Raw genomic sequence first — 20,349 nt, 5'->3', positions numbered from 1 at the left:
ATAAGAAAAAGAAAAATCCAGGCACCTCCGCATTAATAATTGTAAATGCTCCCCCAGCACAGTCCAGATCCCCATCCCACCAGTGTGGGGGGCCTAGGCACGGCTCCAGGAAATCACCCTGTTGTGGGGGGCGGGAGAGGAAGCTGCAGTAAAGTTTTATGGACCCTTCCTTGCATTTGTTTTCTCCTGCAAAGTGCTTCCTCTCCAGCCCATCCCAGGAGCCTGGGGCTGGGCAGAACCTAGGCCAGCCCCAGGCACCACCTGAATTAGCCGCCCCCCCCCCCTTACAGCCACCCTCCTCCTCCACACAAAATCCCAGAGACTGAGATGAATGAGGGCGAACAGACGTGACTGGGCCACACGTCTATGCAGCTTCTCTCCCGGTTAATTGTCCTGCATAGCCCTAGGCCCCAGAAGGTGGAGAAAAGGGTCTGAGCACTTCCTGCCAGGCAGGTAGGCACTGCAGCTCGTCCTCCCCGCCCCCCAGTAGCAGAGAAAGTGAAGCACACATGGCCCGGCCCCCCCAGCACCCCTCTATCAGGCAGTGGGCCCCCTGGCCCCAGGAGAGCCCTCCAGAGGGCCCCAAAATCTAGCACACGGCGGCGGAGCCATCAGTCCCTACAGATTAGCTCTGGCATGCAGGAGGGGAGGCGGGGAGGGCTGCTGCCAGTCTGGAGCCAGAGTGGGAACCGGTGTGCAGACCTGAAGGCCTGGGAGAGCCAGCACCAGAGGGAAAAGCCCACCCCCGCCCCAGCCGCTCTGCTCCGCAGCTTCGGGCCAGGAAAGGGGCTGAGTTCATCTCCCCTTTCTCGCTGCCCTTAGAAGTCCCCAAAACAATTTGTTTTTCCAGGGGAGACTTAAAGGCGAGGGGCCTCCCCCTACACCTCAGAGCCCATTCAGACACTTTGACCCAAACAGACGGGAGCCACGGCACTTTCAGTCCTGTTCTCGCTTCGTCTTTATTTGATATGACAAAATATAGCTTCCGGAAAGACCTGGAGTCAATAAATAGTTGGGCCATAGCGATGGGGCAAGAGGGCAGAGAGGGCTGTGGCGGGGGCCGTGGACCAGCAAGGGGCCCAGCGGCAGGAAACCCCGAGAGTGGAGCTAGCTAGCAGGCTGGGGCTGGGCCTGAGGACATGCAGCGGGCGGTGCAGGCTGGGGTGGGGGCGGTTCCCGGATTTCTCCCGTGGGAAGAGAGGTCCCCGAGCACGGGGCAACCGAGGGGACCCCCGACCTCTCCCCTTTTCATATGCAAATCTCCAGTAAGTGCACAGGGGGTTTAGTCACTGCAAAGAAGCACCCCGAGACTTGGCGACGGACTCCGCCAGGCACAGCCACGCTCTCACCAGCCTGCAGCCGCTCGGCCGGCCTATCCGGGAACAAAGGCGAGGGCGAGGCTGGAGGGTCGGAGCCAGGGGCCTGTGGCACCACCGGGACCACAGTGACTCGGCTGGGCCTGGCGGGCTGGGGCTGGGAGCCAGAGAGGCTGCCCAGGCCCAGGGTCGCTAGGTATCAGCCTGTACCGGAGCTGCCCGGTGCTGAGCGGAGCAGAGCTGAGTCCAGCTAAAGGGAGATGGGGCAGCCCCCCGCGGCGGGAACCCGGGTGGGTGAGGGAAGCGCTTTTTTTGTCTGAGAGGCCCTGGGGGCCAAGGCTGTAGCTCCCACCCCCACACCCCAAAATATAGAGAGAGAAAAAACGAAAAGGAAAGGCGCAGGACCGAAGGCGGCTTGGGGGGCCCCCGGGAGGCTCTCTGTGGGCCGCCCGGCTGCCTCTAAAGAGCCTCTTTGCTTTTCATTTTGGAATCTTTCTTCCACTTCATCCTGCGGTTCTGGAACCAGATCTTGATCTGTCTCTCGTTGAGACACAAGTTGTTGGCGATCTCTATGCGCCTGCGGCGAGTGAGGTAGCGGTTAAAGTGGAATTCCTTCTCGAGTTCCAGGGTCTGGTAGCGCGTGTAGCTGGTTCGGGACCGCTTGCCGTCCGTCTCTGGAACAGAAACCGCACCCACCCCCCCACCAAAAGCCAGGCAGGGGTGAATAGCATGTAGCGCCCCGGCTCCCCCAGCCCAGACCCGAGCCCCCCACGCGCGGCCGGAGGAGGGAGGGAGGCAGGCGAGGCGAGGCGAGGTGAGCGCGGCCGGACAGGCCCCGCGGGCCGCAGCGGCCGGCCCGACCTGGCCAGGCCCGGGCAGAGGCGCTTCCGCCCCGGGCGGGAAACTTTCCGCGCGGCAGCCTTCGCTCGGCGGGCCGGAGGGGCTGAGGGGGGGTGGGGGGAAGAGGGAGACCCAGGCTCGGACCGAACAGCAAGCACCCTCCAGGTCCGGGCACCGGGGACCCCCCTCCCGCCCCTCCCGAGTCGCTGGGAGCCTCCGAGCGGCGAGCGGCGAGCGCCGGCCGAGCGGGCTCCGCAGGGGAGGGAGGGAGCCAGCCGCGGGGGGATCCCCGCGCCGGAGCCCCGCGCCGCTCACCCTTCAGATCCCTCTATTTTTTTAACTCCCTCCCTCTCCCCCAAAAATTGAATATTGCCTTTTATACACGTTTTGTTCCTATGATCCAATTATGTCGTCGTAAATTTGGACGCACACAGCCTCTAAGCCTTTTAGTGGACAGTTTTACGAGCCATTGATGCCTGGATCGTAAAATTTATGGCCGCAGGTTTTTTTTCTTTATTTGCCCCGCATGGCCTATAAAACCCAGGCGGACCCGAGCGCGCAAAATGAAGTCCTAAAGTTTACCGTGGCTCATGTGCAGTTTGGTCATCCACGGATAAATCTGTGGCGGGGCCGGTGGCTGGCTCAGTCCGGCGGGCTGCCCTGTCTGCGCCTGCTCCTCTTTGATCTCCCCACTGCTCTTAGCTCGCTCCTCCAGCGCCGGGCGAGCCGCCTTCTGACTGTACATCCCGGGGTTCAGAGGAGCCGCTTCGTCTCTGCCCAGCGCGTGTCCCGGAGCGGCCGCGGCGCTGCAGGCGGGGCGGTCGGGGTGAGCCCGGGAGTTGGCAGCCATGTCTACCCCGTGGAGAGAGTTGGAAGGCGCAGGCGGTGGGAAACTGATGCTTAAGTCCATTCCGCCGTAGCAGTACCTGGGTGCCTGCACCTCTGAGGCCGATCCATAGTTCCCACAAGTTTGCATGTTATAGGCAGGGATATTGGGGCTCTGCTTATAGAATGAATTGGCTACGTAGGAGCTCATGGCGGGGAGGGCCCAAAAAAAAATTTCTGCACCCTTTTTGATTAAGGGTGATTTGTGACTCTTTGAAGTTGAGGGGTTTTTTGTTCTCCAAAGTGCACAATTTATAGGTGGAGATATCTCTTTCTTTATCCTATGCGCTCTTCCCAAATAAGGGAGCCTTAAATAGAGTCACGTGACTCCAGCGGCCACTCATAAATTTGGCTTGATGACCTCCGGGAGGTTAGTGATGGAAGCCGGCGAAACGCATCTTGATATGTTGGCAAAACCCAACCAAGGGGGAGAGGGAAGTGAGAAGGGGGGAGAGAGCGAGAGAGACAGAGAGAGACGGAGAGAGGGGGAGAGAGAGAGGGAGGGAGGGTGGGAGGGAGAGAGGGAGGAGGCAGAGAGAGGAGACAGAGAGGGAAGGGAGAGGAAAAAATGGTTCTTGGAATTGGGGGGTAGCCGGGACAACGAGCCCACAGCGACACCTGGTGCCTACTTGTAGGAACTGCATCCTGACGTGCCGGCTCGCCTTCCGGCCGGCTGCATTTTCCATCCAGTGGAGTAGAAACTGATTGTTGATGCAACAAGCCCCTGTGCTGGACTTTTACATTCTATTTAAATTTGAGAAACGACGAGGCCCCGCTTAGGATGCACAGAGGTGCTTTTTTTTTTTTGTAGTGGGTAGCCCGGTTATCCCCACTTCTGGGGTCTTCCAAACTTCGGAAATGGCTGTGGAGAAGGGACTTAGGGTAGGGCGGCCCCTGCCCAGGCTGGAGACCCAAGGGGGCTTATCTCAGGCTCCCCAAGTCAAAGGTCAAAGTCCCTTTTCCTCGGAGGTGCTAAGGTCTCCCCCCTCCCGCCACTGCGGAGGAGGTGCCTGCCAGCGCGGAACCGGGGACACACCCTCTGGAGAGCAGACAGGTTATGCTGGAGTAGGGCCCCTGGCGCGGGCAGCACGAGGCTCTGGGGCGCTCTGCGCGGAGCCCGGAGGCCAGGCGCCAGGTGGAGTTGCTCCACGGAGACCTCACCATGCCAGGCACCCAGAGGTGGCCACACGGCGGTTTTCAATCGCGCCTGCGTCAAGAACCAGATACAAGGCACTGCGGGACGGGACTGCGCGGCCTCCCGGCGGCGTGCGCTCCTCCGCCGGTACCGGTGTCAGACGCAAACCCACGGCACTCGAGGGCATGGAGGGGCAGCTCCAAGCCTTGCCGGGCCTTAGGAGAGCCAGGCGGAGGAGGAGGCCCTCCTTGGGCCGGGCCTTCCAGGGAGCCATTTCTGCGCTACCTGGCGGGCGGAGGGGAGGGACCGGCAGGAGCCTGGGCAACCCTTGCCGCCCTCGGCCAGGGTCTCGGCCGCCCCTAGGCCCCAAATCTGATTCTTTCCTGCCTGCCTCTCCCCAGGAAATCCCCGCCCCTGCCAGGAGAAGCCCCCTCCCCGCTGCCGGGGATCTGAGGAGTCTGGAAACTCCGGCGGATATTTCCCCCACCTCCGGGAGAGACCCCCGCCACCCCCCTGCGCCACCCCTCTCCCCCTAGGCCCACTCAGGTTTCTCTGGCTGGGCTTGGGGAGAGAAGGCTGGCGTTGGGAAATGGCCAAGGCTCCGGCCGCGCCCCTCGGCCGCCCCGGCCTGGGGAGAGAGCAAAGCAGCCAGGCCGGGGAGCCCCCACCCCCACCCCAGAGGAAGGAGGAATTTTGTCCCGGCCACGTCAGGAGTCCCAGAGCAGGCCGGAGCTCCGTTTCCAAGCTTTCTCTTTCGCGAGGTCCTGGAGCCGCTGCGTCCCGGCCCGCGGCCCCGCCGCCGCCGCCTCCCTCCTCCGCCTCCGCCACGTTTCGCCCCAGCCGGCCTGGCGCGGGCCGGGGGCCTGGGCTCGCGCGCGGCCCCTGCCCTCTCTCCGGGATCGGGGTTCCCAGGGGCGGCGAGAGAGGCCGGCCGACTGCCCCCGCCCCCGGCGAAATCCCCGGCCCCACGGCGCGATCGCGGGGGAAGCGGGAGGCCGGGGGCCCGCCGCCCGGGGGAGGCGCGTGCAGGCGACGGGCGGACACGGGGGCGCTTGGCGCCTGCTCCAGGCCGGCGGATGAGCGAATGAACAAAAATTCGCATCTAAACTTTTAAAAATAATATCAGTTTTATTAAATATTCGAGAACGGATCCAGAGGTCGGATTTATACAGGAGGGTAACACGAGGGGGCTTTATTTATTTATTTATTTTCTCCTACTGGCTAAACAAACGTCATTCACTTTTTTTTTCCTTTTTGCCGTTTTCTCTTTTTTTCCCTTTTTTTTTTTGCCTTTTTAAAATGGGATTGGAACACTGACGGTGCTAAACATAAATATAAATACAGAGACCACAAATACAGCTAAAAATATTCACACAGAAACGGTCACAGTTTGTAATATGCCATAATGACCCCCAGGATTCTTTAAATACAATGTTGCCTGGGCTGGGCATTTGCCGGGGCAGAGGGGCCGGGCAGGGGCTGGCGGAGGGGCCGAGGCCTCCCCGCCCTCCCGCGGCTGCCAGGCCGGGACCTGAGGCCCCACAGCGGAGGCCCCGGGCCCGGGAGCCGGCGCTCTGCGCGCGGGGCCGGGGTGGGGGGCGTCGAGGCAGTGGTGGTGGTGGTGGTGGGAGGAGGGGGGGTAGCCAAGTCCTCATTCGCAGGGCAATCTGTGGAGGCTGAAGAGAGGTTCAGGGGCTGAGCCCCTAAGGCCTGGGCCCAGGAAAGGGCCTGCAGACAAGCCGAGAAGGAGCTAGCAGGGAGAGGGGAGGAGGAGGAGGAGGAGGAGCAGTCGCGTGGCGAGAGCGGTTCGGTGCGGGAGGGGGTCCGGAGCTGACGCTCGGGTCCACGTTGGACTCCCTAATTCTGTTTCAGGGCGTCCAAACACATCAATTGTGCCAGTGAGAAGTACTGGAGAGTGTGGTTAGGGGCGAGGCGGTGTGCGGGGGAGGGAGGGAGCCAGGGAGAAGGAGAGACAGACGGGGGTGGCGCGCGCGGGGACACAGTCCTGGTCACTCTTTCTGCTTCTCCTCTTCTGTGTCTTCCCGCTTCTCCTCTTTCCCGCCCAGGCTGTCGGCGGCCGCCCCGCCGCCGCCCCCCGAGAGCGTGGACGTGAGGTTGGATTCCTTCTTCCACTTCATGCGGCGGTTCTGGAACCAGATTTTGATCTGCCGCTCGGTCAGGCAGAGCGCGTTAGCGATCTCGATGCGCCGGCGCCGCGTTAGATAGCGGTTGAAGTGGAACTCCTTCTCCAGTTCCAGGGTCTGGTACCGCGAGTATATCTGGCGGCCGCGCCTCCGGTCCGCTCCGTAGCCGACCCCTAGAGATCCGGGCACAAAACACACTAAAAGCCATCAGCAAAGGCCGCTCTCCGCAGAGGAGCTCGCCTCGCAGTCCCTGAGCCTCCCAACTTGGCCAGCAGCTCAGGGGCCCCCTTGGGCAGTAAGCCTTCTCCCTTTTGCTCTGCCCCACCCCCACCGGGGGACAGCCAGGACCCCCAACCTCCTCCAGCGCTCCCCTGGGGGTGAGAGGTTGTGGGTCCCAGAGAAAGGTGGGTGGGTGGGGGGAGGCGGAGCAAAAAAAAAATCAGGCAGAAAGCTGGGGGTCTGAAAGATTATTTTTGAAAAAAAAAAAGAGAGAGAGAGAGTGGGGGATGAGGGCCCCATTTCTCCAGGACTGGGGTCCCCCATCTCCGCAGGTGCCTCAACTCCTCAGAAGCTTCTCCCCACTTCTCTGCCCTCTCCTCTCCCCCTCCCTCCCTCCTCAGCCTGAGGCGACTTTGGGGGGCTCCCCCACCCTGGGCCCCCTCCCCTCATCCCCTCTGCCCTGTTCCTGCCCCCTCAGCTCGCCTTGGAGCCCTCCAGTCGAGGGGGGCCAGGCCCCTGTGAGCAAGCAGGAGGCGAGCAGAGGGGGCAGAAGAGGGGGCCCTGTCTCGTCGGCGAGGAGACGAGCGTGATTGTTTTTATGGGGCCATAAAAAACTCTCTCCGCCCGTTCTTCTAGGGAAGCCGGTCGTAAAGCCAGTTCAGTTTATTTAATTTATATCTCGGGGCTGTAAAACTCACCACTGTGCGAATTCATTCGCTGCATCCAGGGGTAAATCTGGATACTGGCTTTCTGGTCCTGGGGCGCAGTCCTGCCCTGCTCAGGACTAAAATCCTGAGCGATTGAGGTCTGTGTGTTATGTCCTAAGGTGTTTTGTCTGCAGTTTGAAAGCATGTCTTTCTCCTGGTAAAAGGAATTAGATCCATAGTCATACGGCCCCCGGCTGGAACTGAACACGACATTCTCCTGTGGCGAATAAAAGGGAGTCGAGTAGATCCGGTTCTGGGCAACCGCCGCTCCATAGGTCGAGAAATGCCTCACTGGATCATAGGCAGTGGAATTGAGGGCGACGTTGGGGAGGACGTCCTGGCCCCCGGCGAGGTGGCAGGATAAGGAAGGGTTAGTGAAGTAGGAATTCATCCCTTTGCCTTTACCTGGTCGGGCTATGATTTCTTTAATATTTATTTCTGTCTCCAGTTTGTACTCGGAACTAGATGGTTATAGGGACGGCTCCAATCCAGGACAGACAAAATGACAAAGTCAGCTGACCCCCTTCCAGCCAATCGCAAGCCAGATGTCAAGAAGGGGGAAAAAAATCGCTTCTGCTTCTGTTGATTCCCTAGTTGAGACTAAGTGTGTGCTTTAAAAGTGAGACTTGGATTTCTCTTAAAAATATATATGCAAGGGAACTGGTTTGGGGGTGAAGGAGGGGGTGCGTGCCCGCCAGCAGGGGCTCCGCCCCCCCCCCCCCCCCAACGCCAGCTGTGCTCCCGGGGAATCTCTCAGCCCCAGCTAACTGGGCTGTGCTGTGACCAGAGCCAGGGCCGGAGAAATCCCTGCATTTTCAATCTGATTTCTTATTTTGTAACTACCTCCTTCTAAAATTACGTCCCGATGACTCCGTGGGAAAGACTCCCTCCCAGCTCAGGGGGTTCCCTAGAAATCCTCCAGGAAATCCTCCTTTGACACTCTCTGGAGTGAGTTTCCATCACTGAGCCGGTGTATTTTTTCCCCCAACAATTAAAAAAAAATCAGAAGTCGAAAGAAATTACATGAAACCTCACAGCACCAGGAGGGAGGAGGGTGTGGCCCAGAGTCTTGGGTGCAGGGAGCATATGGGAGGCAGGCAAGTCTCCAGGGGTGAAGGTGAGACTTTAGGGTACAGTGGCAGAGCTGACCTGGGCAAAGGGGCCATGTGTCTGATTTCCTGGGCCTCTTTGCTCCATTCTGCCTCCGCCTTGGGACCCTCCCCTCCCTTTTTTTGGGAAAACTGTTGCAGCATTTTTTTCCTAAAAGGGAAAATGTATAAAAATACAACAGAAAAGGAAGAAAAAGTAGTAAAAGGTGGGAGAGAGCGTAAAAGGAAGAAGAAAGCAAACTCTGAGAGTCTTTCTAGAGACATCAACTCCTGTTTATGTTGGGGAGAATTTATGATTTGGAGGCAGCGAGCACGGTGGAGTGATTCACAGGGGTTCCAGGCAGAAAGAGAAGGCTGGGCCGGTGAGGCGCTGGTGGACAGTTAGCTCCTTGCAGTCTCAAGCCCCTGCCCAGGTCAGAAGCCCCCCTTGCCCCCAAGGAGGCATCCTGGGCCCAAGCTCTGGGGTTTGAAGACTCTAGGGAAAGGCTGCTCGTGGGGAGCTCCTGCCCAAGTGCCAGTGGGGCCGGGACTCTCAGCAGCCTCTGTTCCCGTGTTCCCCCCCACCCTGGGGCTGAGGAAAAGGAAGAGCCGGCTAGGAACAGGCAGCTGAGTCCGAGGTTTCTGAGGGAGCTGCAAAACAGCGGAAGGTGTGCAGATGGGCGCTTTCTCCTGATGGAACCCAAACTTAATCTGATGTCGCGACACAGGCAGAAAATGCTTCGAGGTGACAAAGAGGGGGTGGTGGGGCGTGCGCGGGGCGCGTACTGAGAGCTCATATTTTCCCCTCAATCATTTTTTAGGGGGGGCACTGGCTATAACAAGAACCCGGATGTCGCCGGATTTTATGATCTTTTCCTTCTGTGTAACAAAGCGGAGTAATCAATGGGTGGCAATAAAGCCATAAACAGGACTACGCTGGGAAAAAACTCGTTTATTCGTCTTCTGTAAAGCTAAGGTTTCCCTGGAGTGTCGCTAGGGGGGAAAAATAAAGTTTCTTGAACCCCAAAGCAGACAGTACGTAGGAGCTGGTGGGGACCCCATGCTAGTTACTACGTGAACCTTGCGAGGGGCTCACGGGGGTCTTCCTGCCAGACGATCTGTGCTGGCTTTGAAGAAAAAAATACAGCCCCAGTCCTTCGAAAAGGAGGGAAGTTGGTTGGTATTTAGGAGATAGGAGACAGACCCCTCCCATTGGAAGGTTCTTCCGCTGGGACCACACTTTCTCCTCCCCGAGGAAATAAAGGTGAAAGCGGATGGGGGGGGGGTTCTTAAACTGAAGAGGAAGAAAATTTGATCTCATTTTGGGGTGACATGGCAGGTACACAAGCAGAGACATCACACATGAGTTGCTTTTGGCTCTCCAGTCCAGCTGTCCTCGAATTCATGGCATGCCTGGGCAGAGGTTTCTAACAGCTGGCTGGGGCCACAGCTTCCCGCCCCCCCAACCAGGGCAAGAAGTAGGGGGAGAAGAACAAGTGTGGAGGGGGCGAGCCTCCTGGAGGCTGAGCCAGGAAGCACCCCTGGCCACAAGTAGCCTGTCTCAAAGTTCCCAGCTTCTGCTCTGCCCTGAGGGTAGCAGTGGAACAAGTAGAAGAAGCAGGAAGAAAGAGTAACCCCCCATTTCAGAGAGAAAGATTGCTGGAGGGATAAATCATGTCAGTGATAATTCCTTCAAGATATTAAATTGTTGCAATGTACAACAAATTGAATGATGGAAGATAGGATCCTTAATGAGGTTTTGCTTTCAATGATTGTTGATCTTCCATGTATTTTAAAATCTCTTTTATGGGTGGAGGGAGGAAAGGACCTTGGCGGGGGGGGGCGTGAAAAAAAGAAGGGGTTCCAGGAGAAGGCGTAAGATACAGCCTCCCCCCACAAGGACGTCTGGGTTTCCTTGGGCCTCTCCTCAATTCGGCATGAAGAAGGGGGCCCCAAAATTGGGGGAGATTCTCTTTTGGGCTCTCGGGGGGTGGGCGACCTAAGGAGCAGAGTGTAAGTCTCAGGCCCGGAAAGTTAAGTGTTTTATTACGTCCCTAAACAGAGGGCAGGGACTGAAAGGTCTCGCCGATTCATAAGGAACAGAAACCAGCTGCTGGGGGAAACAGGCAGAAAGGCTGGCTGGAAGGGCGAGAGCGGGGGAGGCGGAAATACAAACGCGTTTCCACGCGGCCACCGTTGATTTCTCCCCCCATCACCTTCCGTTCCTGCCGAACGAAGCTCCCTTCGTGCAGTTTGATCTTTAATTATGCGGCTGGAATTTGCTGGAAGGCTTCGCTCCAAGGGGGGAGAGCAGGTCAGATGAGCCCGATCTTCCCTCCATTGGGTTGTATTTTCCTTTTCCCATTTCATGTTAATTTTATTTGGGGGGGGGCATAAGAAAGGCTGTCTGTGGGGGAAGCTAGCACTTGGATTTTTCTAAATATATTTATATTTTCCTGTTCAATTTGTCTGAAAACAATTATGGAAACTCATCAGCAGAAGCAAGAACAGATGTTTTATTAAAACTGCAGTTGAGCTCTGTAAATATGCACACAAGTCCCAGGCAGGAGGGGAGAGAACTTGTTCTTTGTTTCTATAAAACAAGCCTGGGGGGAATCAGAGGACACCTCCTATCAGGCCCGCAGGTCTGCGCCGGCTCTGGACCCCGCGGCCCCAGGAATTAGGCATTCGGAGGGCGCTTTAGCGTTGTGAGCAGATTTTCGTGTTGGGAGCTGTAATTAGTGGATGTAAAACCAGCTCTCAGAAGACACAGAAAAGGGTACAGTTGCCATTCGCTGTCCCGGTGCTCCCCACCCTCTCCCCTCCTGGCCCCCTAGCCCAAGCACACCCTTTTCATGAGCACTAATTATAGGGGAAGAATTCACCGCCCGTGCCTAGGGCCTGAGTGAAGTCCCCAAGGCTAAGGGGAGAGTTGGAGATCCGCCACCTGGGGGGTTCCCGCGGGGAGTTAAGTATTCCCATGCCAGCCCCAGCCGCTCCAGGCCCCCCCCCCAAGCTGGGGGCCTCTGCGGCTCTGAATTGGGGAGAGGGTAGGTGTACCTGCACCCCAGCCCAAGACAGGCTCCTGGACAGGCCTCACCTTGCCTTTCACACTGCTTTGCTTTTGCTCTGGAAAACATTAATTTCTCAGGGAGGTGTGTGGGCAGGGAGGGAGCTGAGGTCGGGAATTTTGATTTGAGGGTGCTCTTTTCCAGAGGTTCTGCCCTCATGTGTGATCCCCAATTACCTTAAACTCTGCACCCTGTTTGAGACTCACCCACCCTCGCACACAGATACACACACTCCAGTCCTGGCTGCCCGCGCCACCAGCTACAGCTCAGCGCCTCCACTGGCTGCTCAGGGACCCCAACACTGGGGCTGCAGGACTTGGGTGCTGGGGTGCAGGGAAGCCTGTGGCCCCACCACCACCCCTAATTCTCTCTGCAGAGTGGGAGAAGGCGGCTGCCTGCCAGCTCCTTTTGTGCCCCGGGTGAGGGCTAAAATCCCTCTTACAGAGAACGCCGAGAGTTTCAATCACTGGCTCCGTTCACTTCACAATCGCACTGTTTGGTTAAGGCTTTGCTGTTCTGGAGCCACTGTTCAGTTGGCCCAACTGACTTAAGACAAGATTTCTTTTTTATTAAAAAAATAAAATTCGTACTCTAAATGCCTGCTGTTTGGGGGACAAGGTCCTTTGATCTCCCGTGGAACTCAGAGTCAAAACACTGCCAAGCTCCTCCTGGTCTGCCCGAGAAGGTGAACGCAGGGGACTCCCCCTCCCCCGCCCTCAGTTTAGGGACCAAAGCAGGGGCTCACCCCAGGGGCTCCAGTTGCTCACAGATATGGTGGGGGGACGGACGGTGTCTGTGCACACACACCCCACACCCATGCACGTGCTGCATTCCATAAAGGAACACCCTCCTTTCAAAGTTCTGGCTTGCAGACTCTTGGGGGGGGGAGTGAAATTTGACACACCCAACCCAGAAATGGATCCCAGTTTGGGGGTGCAGATATTTTGGGGACATGGCTGTCACGGGCCAGCTGAAGGGAGTTGGGGGTCCGCCAAGAGGGAGGAGGAGGCCGAATGGGGACTGAGAAGTGCCCCAAACACCTCTGAGGCCTGCACTGGCCACTCCTCGCTTGAGCGAAGTAAAGGTTAAGAGCCTGCCCGAGCTGCTGCGGGTTACTGCAATGAAACAGAAAAGAAAGGTGTCGTTCCTCTCCTCCCTCCCTCTCTCCTGATTTCTGCCTGCCTTCCCTTCCTGGCACCATACTTATTACCGCCACCATCAGCAGACACAAACCCTCACTCTGGTGTTTGCTCAGGTTCTCCGTTCGCTTCTTGGGCCTCTCAGGTTAAAAGTAAAACAGGTCCCCAGCACCTCTGTCCCATCACACTCAGGTCTGAGCCCCCTTCCAGCTCCATTTGGGTAGAAAAAAGAAAAATCCTTTCTGGCTTTTGGGGGCCTGGCCCTCTAACCTCTCACCTTTATTCCAAACAGCTGAAGGGGGGACCTGTGGACACCCTGGGGACATAGCAGTGACCCCAGTGTCAGATATGCTGGGTGTGTGTGTTGGGGGGAGCACAGCAAGTGGCTCTGCTTGGTCCAGGAGAAGTTAAAATTCAGAATACCCAGGATATTTCAGCTCCCAGCTAAAGAGGGTACCCGATGAGCAAGAAGGGGTAGAGCGGTTCTGCACTGGACTAAAAGACGCCCAACTTCCGGCATCTCACGCCCCTCAGCGCTGAGCACTGCTTGGACCCTCTAGGAAGGTTTATGAGAATTGTAAAATGCAAGAACTTGGCATTTATGACGTCACAGCGAGCTGCCATATGGAAATTGTAAATGTCATCAAAGTTCTCCATGGAGGGGGAGTTCTGTGTGCGGGTGCTCGGCTTTCTCTGGTTTTCTTCCTTCTTTCCCCCACTTCTTGCCCCCTAACTTCTGCTTGAAAATAAAATGTTATTATGTTCTGGAACAATAAGCCAACCATGAAACACCCTCCTCGCTCCCCTATAAATACTTTTATCCTTTACTGTTTGCAGATCTGAACGAACCATTTAATCTGTGCTGGCGCAAAGAGGGAGCTAGACCGGGAGGGGGAAATTAATTTCAGAAACGAGAATATCACTTTCTTCGACGATACTCTTTTAGACTCGATAGCCAGGAGCGAAATTAAAGGCAAACAACGGTGTCTCTGACTCTACACCTGGTGGGGCCGGAGATTTATAGGATCTTTAGCGAAGGGGCAATTTAATTTTGTGAGATTTGCTTAAATTCGCCGCTCTTTTGGGGGGATGAGGAAAGGGGCCAGCGACACGGTTTACGGCAGCTGTATGAATCCGCCAACACTAACCTGATTGAAAACACAACAACCTAGTCTCAGGGAAACTCCTGCAGAATGCATGGGGGAAGAGGGGTGAGGGGGCCCCAGCTTTCCCAGTGACTGACCCCCCATTCACCAAGCAGTTACCAGGGGAAAGAAAAAAAAAGAGCCCAGGGCATTTGGAGGGCTGCTTGCGAGCTTCCCCAGTACCAGGACATCCGGAGGTTTACAGTGACCCCACAATTCCCCCCCCCGACCCCATAAACAGCTGGGCTACTTCAGGACAATTCCTGCTTCCTCGCTCAGCGCAGGGCCTGGAGGGGGTGCTGGGGAGGGGAGGGAGTTGGGGAGCCCGCCCCGCACTTTGTCTTCCCGGGCGGGTGTGCTGGTTTGGCGGGTTTCAGACGCAGGGTGGCAGCAGACAAAACAAGTAAACAAGTCACAGACACAATAAACAGGGGCAGCTGCGTCTTGGCGGCACAGGCCGTGGGCCAGGCAAGGGGGCACCGTCCTGGGGGCACGGCACCCTCTGCGCCCCAGGTGGCAGAGGCCCGCGCTCGGGGCCGGCGGAGCAGGCTTGCGAGAGAGAGCCGAGGGCTGGGCGCCACAGCGTGTCTGGACGCGACTCCTAAGAGGAACCTTTCGCCCAGCGGCGGCGGGAAAACCCTCCTGGCCCTGCTCTGCCCTTACTTTTCTTTTATGGGTGTTTTTTTTTTTTTTTAACTGACATTTATATTTCCCTTCTGCTCTGTCTTTTCGTAGCCCGGGAAGCGAGAAAGGCCGGAAAAGAGGCCCCCGATGACTGCAGCGCGGACTCCGAGGCGCACAGGCGGGGCCCAGTGTGGATCCTGCTCGGCCTCCAGCAGCCTCCCCCAGTGCCTGGCTTTGCCCTGGCTCAGGTAGCCGAGTGGATTTAAACGCATTCCCGTGAGTCTCCAGATCTGGGTGTTTGGGGGGACCCCAGAGAGGTCCTAATCTGCTCCCACAAATGCAGGCAAATCTGGGGTGGTGCCGCGGCCAGGGCGAGCAAGGAGAGACAAATGCTGCTGCCTCCCCGGCCCTCTGGCTCGCTCTTCCACCGGCCTCGCCCAGCCTCCGGGCTGGCCCCTACCTCAGCACACCGCCTGAGACCACCTAATCACCCACCCAGGAGAACCAGCAGCACCATGGCCCACTGCTGGGTGCTCAGCACTGCTCCTGGGCCCTCCACGGCTGTGAAAGAGTGCCCCAGAATTCACTTTCAAGACCACTGGGGTCCCCAACAGTCTGCAAGCTGGGGACGTTGGAGGGAAATACCACGAGAAATAAATCCGAGGGGTCTGGCATTTCCCCAACCCAGGGAAGGCAGTGAGGTCTGGGAACACCTTTGTGGCACCCGTGGGTTCCTGGAACCCGCCTATCCCATCTCCAGCACGCACACGGGGCCTCCTGGCTGTGCCCTGTGAGTCCACGAGCTCACTCTCATCTATGAATGAGGGCTAACAACATTTCGCATGCACATAAAACGGTGTTTGAGCGAATCTAGGCATGGTAATACACAATTAGCTGCCGAGGAAACATGAGTCTGTGTATATTCACGCACAGGTCTGAGTCTGTACATTTGAGCCTGTTTATAATAAATGTATGAAAGCTCCCAAGCCTGGTTGCAGAACACAACAGCCAACCCAACAAGGTCACCTTCTCCCAACAAGGTCACCTTCTCCGTGGGGATCATTACTGTCACAACAGGGAGAGATGTCCATTTGCTTCTTAGTTAGGAGACAGCACATGAAATACACGGATGGCAGGCCTGACAAAGCCCCCACCCCCACCCCCAGTGAGGGCCAGGCCTGAGAGTGCCCAGAATGGGCTCAGAGAACACTGGGGGCCCAGGGTTCCAGGCAGCACTGCCAGGCCCAGATCCACAGATCCAGTGTCTGGCCAGCCTCAGCCTTGGGTGTGCAGAGTCCTTGAGCCAGATTCTATTCTCAGCTCCCCTGGCTATTATTAGATAATCACAGAGCAGCTCTCCTGCAGCAGGGACCTTGTCTGCAGGGAATCTGGCCTGCAAGAAGGCTGAGGTTGCCACTGGAGGCCCCCCTCTTGTGCTTTCTGTTGGAGCTCCACAGAGTGACAGAGAGGCAAAAGAAAAGCGAAAGTAACGAAGCAGAGGGCTGGCCTTGGAGACCCGCCTATCTCCTGGCCAGACTGGAAAACTGAAAACCAAGGCCAGCACTGCTGCCCCGTTCTCTCTCTCTCTCTCTCTCTGCATCCCTCTGTCTCAGCGGGACCAGGATGGGTTTAGGGATGAAGGGCACCGCGCAAAGTGGGGACCTGCGGACCTGAGCCAGAAGAGACAGAAAATCAATGCAACTTCCTGATGGGGGCACAGGATGGTAGTGTGAACCCATCACCCTCGAACCCTAGCACCCCTAGATCTCACGGTCAGCGCCTTTCAGTTAGATCCCTGTGGTCCCAGAGAAATACCCCCAGCCTGGCCCAGGCCCGCCTCTCCGATGGGAGGCAGCCCCTCTAGTATCCCAGGTGACTCCCCGCGAGCCTGAATGGCTTTCTCTGGGAACGGTTCTCGTTCTGGGACGAACAAAGGAGACTTATGCACACACCCCCACCCCGCGTCCGTGCGGCCATCCGCAGGGGCGGGGGCGGACGACACACAGGCGAAAGAGAGAAACAGAGGCCTCACCCGTCGGCGGCTCCCACTCTACGCCAGGAGAAAGGCTCCCGTTTTCGGGCCTCTCGGCCCCTCCACCGTTCTCCCCTCGCCCTCCTGAGCTCCCTCCGACTCCGGGTCCCCGGGACGTCAGACCCCGGGCCGCGCCCGAGCGGCGGAGAGCGCGCGGCAGTCGGCGCAAGGCGGCGGGCTGGGCCCATTTGGGGACAGCCAAGCGCTTTTCTCGATCGTAAACAAGGAACGCGAAATTAGCCCTTCGGCAGACGCTTCTGCCGACACACAGTCCTGGGGAGGCGGGGGGGGGGGTGGGAGAAGGGGGAGAGAAAATGCCATTTCTTCCCTCGGGAGAATACCTCCGAGGTCTTTATGTCGGCTGCGAAAGGGGAATTTTGGGGGGGCAGGAGAGGAAGGGTAGGGGACTGTGGGGGGAGGGGACAGAAGATTCACCGTTATTGCAACCCAGGGGGATGGATTCCAATTGCAGTCCAACTGGATTTTTAAGAATTTGATAAAAACGGATTTTTCTGCCCCCTCCCGTCCCCCGCCCCCACCCCAGCAATGGGTCAGGATTTAAACAGGAAATCGAGGAGCGGTCCCCTCCCCCACTCCGGCTCGCCGCAGAATCCCAGTAGCCCTGTGTGGGTGGGGGTGTCTGGCTCCTATTGAAGGCTGAGTGTTGCCCCCAGACTCAGACCTCCCCAGGAAGGCGCGCCCCCTCCCCGCACTGGGTGTGTCTCGTTGGGTGGGTAAGCGTTTGCGTGTGCGTCGCCTTTCCCAAACACAAACTCATCCATTTCATGCGGGTAGGAGCCGCCTCGGACCCAGGCCCCCGAGCAGGGCGCGGTCATATATCACACTGCAACACATTCAGGGCCACGTACATTTGGAAGAAATTAAGCCACTGTGTTATGAAGCCATATGTGTCGGGTTAAGACTATACAACACGCCATTAGCACCAATTATGAGGAAGATCCCCGGCGCCCCGGACCCTCCTGGCCACGCTGTCCTGACGCCTGCACCCGGAAGCCCGCCGCCCCTGGGGTCCTCGCTGCCTCCTCAGCACACCGAGGCACCGCCGGCGAGGCCTTGGGCCTGTCCCCGTCCCGCCGGGGGCCGCCCCCATCCCCACCTCCGCCCCAGGCCGGAGCAGCCGTGCAGGGGCGTGGAGCCTTCCGGTGGGCATCCCGGGCGGGGTGGCTGCGGTGGGGGTGGGGGCACCGGACCCAGGGAGAGAAAGCGGATAGGCCTCTTTTTCTGCGCGCACAAGATGGCTTTAGAGGACGGCAGCCCCCACCCCCACCCCCACCCTCACCCGCAGTGCAGGGCACCTCCCACCCTGCCATCCGCCAGAGTGGGGGCGGGAGCAGGGGGTGGGCAGACGCTCTCCTGCGGCTGACGCGCACCAGCCACCAGCCTCCCCCTTAATTGCCAATTAACAGGCCCCGCCGTCCGCCTCGCTGCGCCCGCTTCCTGCTCGGCGGCCCGGCCCTGGGCGCGCACTGCGCATGTGTGAGCTGTGGCCGCCGCGCTCTCCGAGAGGGAGGGGGCTGCCGGACGGGGAGGGGCGCCCGAAAGTTTGTTCGGGCGGCTTGGGGGTGCTGACGTCGCTCAGGGGGCAGTGGGCGCAGCCTACAGGTTCCCTCTCCCCACCCTGGAGTTGCAGCCTCCAGGCCCCCTCCGTCCCGCAGATCCATAATAAACAGGTACCACCGACGCGGTGGGCATCACGCGGAGAGGGCCGGCGCCTTCGACGACCCCTCCCCAGCCCCGGCTCGGCGCGCGCCCCTCGGGCTCCAACGTCGTGCCCCTCTACCCCCAGCGGCGGCGGCGCGCAGGGGGCACCGGGACAGCACACCCGCCCCACTAGCAGTTACCAGCGCTCCAGTTTAACCCCACCCACCCCCACTTTTCCTCCCCATAATTACCCACGCGCCCACCCCTTCTCCTCTGTAACCGAGGCAAGCCGCTGCTGTCCTTATCTTGAAACCGCCACCCAGCTACGGACCATTAGTTACATAGTTGAACCAATAAGGAAACACTTACCGGGCGCTGCTGTCACTCTCCCTCTCTCCCTCTCTTTCTGCCTCTCTCTCTCCCACACTGTCTTGCTCGTCTTCCCTCATTCTGTGCCGCTGCCGAGCCCGTCTCAGCTCCACACACACACATATACTTTATGGAAATTCAAAAATAAAAAAGAACAGTCCTAATCGCCAAAAAAAAAAAAAAAAAGCCAAATAAAACCGAGGAGAGTTGCGAGAAGGGGGGCAGGAGGGAGAGCCTGGGAGGAGAGGGGCGGAGGCCTCTGTGGCTCCGGGTCTCAACTCCAACTCCCGCATTCCTCCTGCCCCTTGGGGGCCAGGGGGTCTGGGGGAAAGGAGAGAGAGGACCCTCAACTCCTGCCTCTCCCCTCCCATCCCCACCCTTCCCAGGTGCCCCCAGCTGCCGGCAACTCCACCTGGGAGGGAAAAATTAAACTGGGGGAGGGGGAAGAGGAATAATTATTTATCAGATTAATAAAAAAAATACACTGGTAATGAAGGGAGCGCCCAGTGCTGGTTTCCCTGGCCGTGGTTAGGCTCTTACAGGGAGGACCGTTCTGCGGAGCGCTCGGAACGGACAAACCACAATAAAAAGTTCACGTTCATGGATGGAATCCACATGACTTCTTGTGGCCAATCCAACTTGTGAGTCGATCGTAAACTTTTATTACTCAGCTGTAAATTTTCTGCAAACAACCGGGAATGCGATGCATTTGTGTAGCGTGTGCAAATGGGCGCCGCGGTCGCCATGTTTACCCAATTCTCTCTGAGAGGGAGCATCCCCCGACCCCCACCCCACCCCCACCCACCGCCCACTCCCCACGGCCCGGCTGCTCCCGGGCAGCTCGGAGAGCGCTGCAGGGGCACGCGGCGAGCCAAGCAGGAAAGGTTCGGGCACTGAGGCGTCGGGTGCCTCTGCCTGCTGCGCCGAATTTTAAATACTGTCCTTAATAAATGGAGGTATTAAGGTTGCATGGAGGGGAATCCAAGCTTTGCGAAGATTTGTGGCCTTGGGCTAGTGTCGGCTGGCGGATCAAGGAAAGGGATGCCCTCCCTAGCCCTATCTCTCTCTTTTTTTCTTTTCTCCCTAGGAAAAAACAGCTTTCTCTCTGCTACCAGGGTGTGCGCGCAAACTCCCGTTACACCCTAGACGGGATCGGAGTCACGGGCCACTGGCAACCTCCCAGTAGGGCTGACCTGGCCGGGGTCTGAGAAGCTGTGAGCTCTACGGGCAGCCCTGGGCTTTCCTGCAGAGGCAGCAGGAGGGCTGGGAACTTGGGATGGCTTCCAGGACCCTGAAGGCAAATCTCACCCTCAGAGCCCTTACCCAGGGACAATGACATCCACCTCTCCCCTCCCCCAAGACCTTCCCCAGCACCAGGTGTCCACATTTCCTAGGCTCACTCTGCAGCGTGCACTCATTTCAGAACCGAAAAGAGAATGCCCATGATCTTAGTCTAGGGTGCAAGGCAGTTTGAAGCTTTCCCCATCTTGGCGGGATACCCACGCCCACCTGCCTTTTCAGAAAATTTGCCTGGTTCAGTGTCTGGGGCCCTGAAGAAAGAACCATTTACTGCCCTGAAGTGTACCTTCAGCAGGGAAATTCAGAGACCCTTGTTTCTCCAGACCCCAAGTTTGGCAGTGCGGCCAGTGTGGGGCCCCCATAGAGACTATGTGCTTGTGGGTTGCAGCACAGCCTCTCCCGCTGGCTCTTGCCTGGGTGAGGAGCGGAGCTGGCACGGGATCCTCCGTGGCCCAGTGTCCCCACCCTAACCCACAGGGGATCCCTCACCCCCCTCCCCAAACGTGCTCTACTCTGAGCAAAGCAGTTCCCCCAGCCAGATGCAGGGACCTTGTTTCTTTTACAAACCCACCCATAAATTTTATAACAGGTAGTTAAAAATTACGACGAGGAAGCACTGGCCCAGCTCTTCACAATGGACAGCGGGGAGAATGGGACAGCGCTGCGGGCAGCTC

At 58.2% G+C, this 20,349-nt stretch overlaps 3 protein-coding genes across 8 annotated transcripts in view; all 3 read right to left on the bottom strand.

The window, feature by feature from the left end:
• The window catches only part of HOXC4 (homeobox C4), a 36,297-nt gene extending 17,788 nt beyond the window's left edge, over positions 1-18,509 (bottom strand). The window contains exon 1 of one of the 2 annotated variants that reach the window (XM_051845591.2): positions 18,377-18,509. The gene's annotated coding sequence lies outside the window, so the exon portion shown is untranslated. Of the gene's footprint in view, positions 1-16,345; positions 16,477-18,376 lie in introns of those variants that run through there. The other variant, XM_051845594.2, reaches the window with a different exon arrangement.
• Positions 941-3,527, bottom strand: HOXC5 (homeobox C5). The gene is made up of 2 exons (XM_051845605.2): positions 2,739-3,527; positions 941-1,990 (listed from the first exon to the last, which is right to left on the bottom strand). Exons 1-2 carry the CDS (start codon positions 3,190-3,192, stop codon positions 1,776-1,778), a joined length of 669 nt encoding a protein of 222 aa, XP_051701565.1. The 5' UTR covers positions 3,193-3,527; the 3' UTR covers positions 941-1,775.
• On the bottom strand, positions 5,285-18,516 carry HOXC6 (homeobox C6). Of its 5 annotated transcripts, none has more exons than XM_051845600.2 (3): positions 18,377-18,516; positions 7,238-7,583; positions 5,285-6,493 (listed from the first exon to the last, which is right to left on the bottom strand). In XM_051845600.2, the coding sequence occupies exons 2-3, from the start codon at positions 7,389-7,391 to the stop codon at positions 6,186-6,188; spliced, it is 462 nt and encodes a 153-aa protein (XP_051701560.1). In that variant the 5' UTR covers positions 7,392-7,583; positions 18,377-18,516; the 3' UTR covers positions 5,285-6,185. The 5 variants fall into 5 exon arrangements, with proteins under 5 accessions (XP_051701560.1, XP_051701562.1, XP_051701561.1 ...); XM_051845602.2 differs by having other exon boundaries at positions 7,238-7,400; positions 18,377-18,507; XM_051845601.2 differs by lacking the exon at positions 18,377-18,516 and adding an exon at positions 16,346-16,482.
• Positions 18,517-20,349: the final 1,833 nt, after the last annotated feature.

This window comes from Oryctolagus cuniculus, chromosome 11 (genome assembly GCF_964237555.1).
Source record: "Oryctolagus cuniculus chromosome 11, mOryCun1.1, whole genome shotgun sequence".
NCBI classification, from domain to species: Eukaryota; Metazoa; Chordata; class Mammalia; order Lagomorpha; family Leporidae; genus Oryctolagus; species Oryctolagus cuniculus.
Note: the sequence above shows the minus strand (reverse complement) of the source record. Positions and strands in the feature narration are given on the sequence as shown.

Excerpts from the sequence above, each read along its gene's own strand:
- HOXC6 (XM_051845599.2), bottom strand. The coding sequence starts at position 7,637 with ATGAATTCCTACTTCACTAACCCTTCCTTATCCTGCCACCTCGCCGGG. Across the intron at positions 6,494-7,237 it reads GCGAATGAATTCGCACAGTG|GGGTCGGCTACGGAGCGGAC; the intron begins GTGAGTTTTACA and ends CCGGATCTCTAG.
- HOXC5 (XM_051845605.2), bottom strand. The coding sequence starts at position 3,192 with ATGAGCTCCTACGTAGCCAATTCATTCTATAAGCAGAGCCCCAATATC. Across the intron at positions 1,991-2,738 it reads CAAACTGCACATGAGCCACG|AGACGGACGGCAAGCGGTCC; the intron begins GTAAACTTTAGG and ends TTTCTGTTCCAG.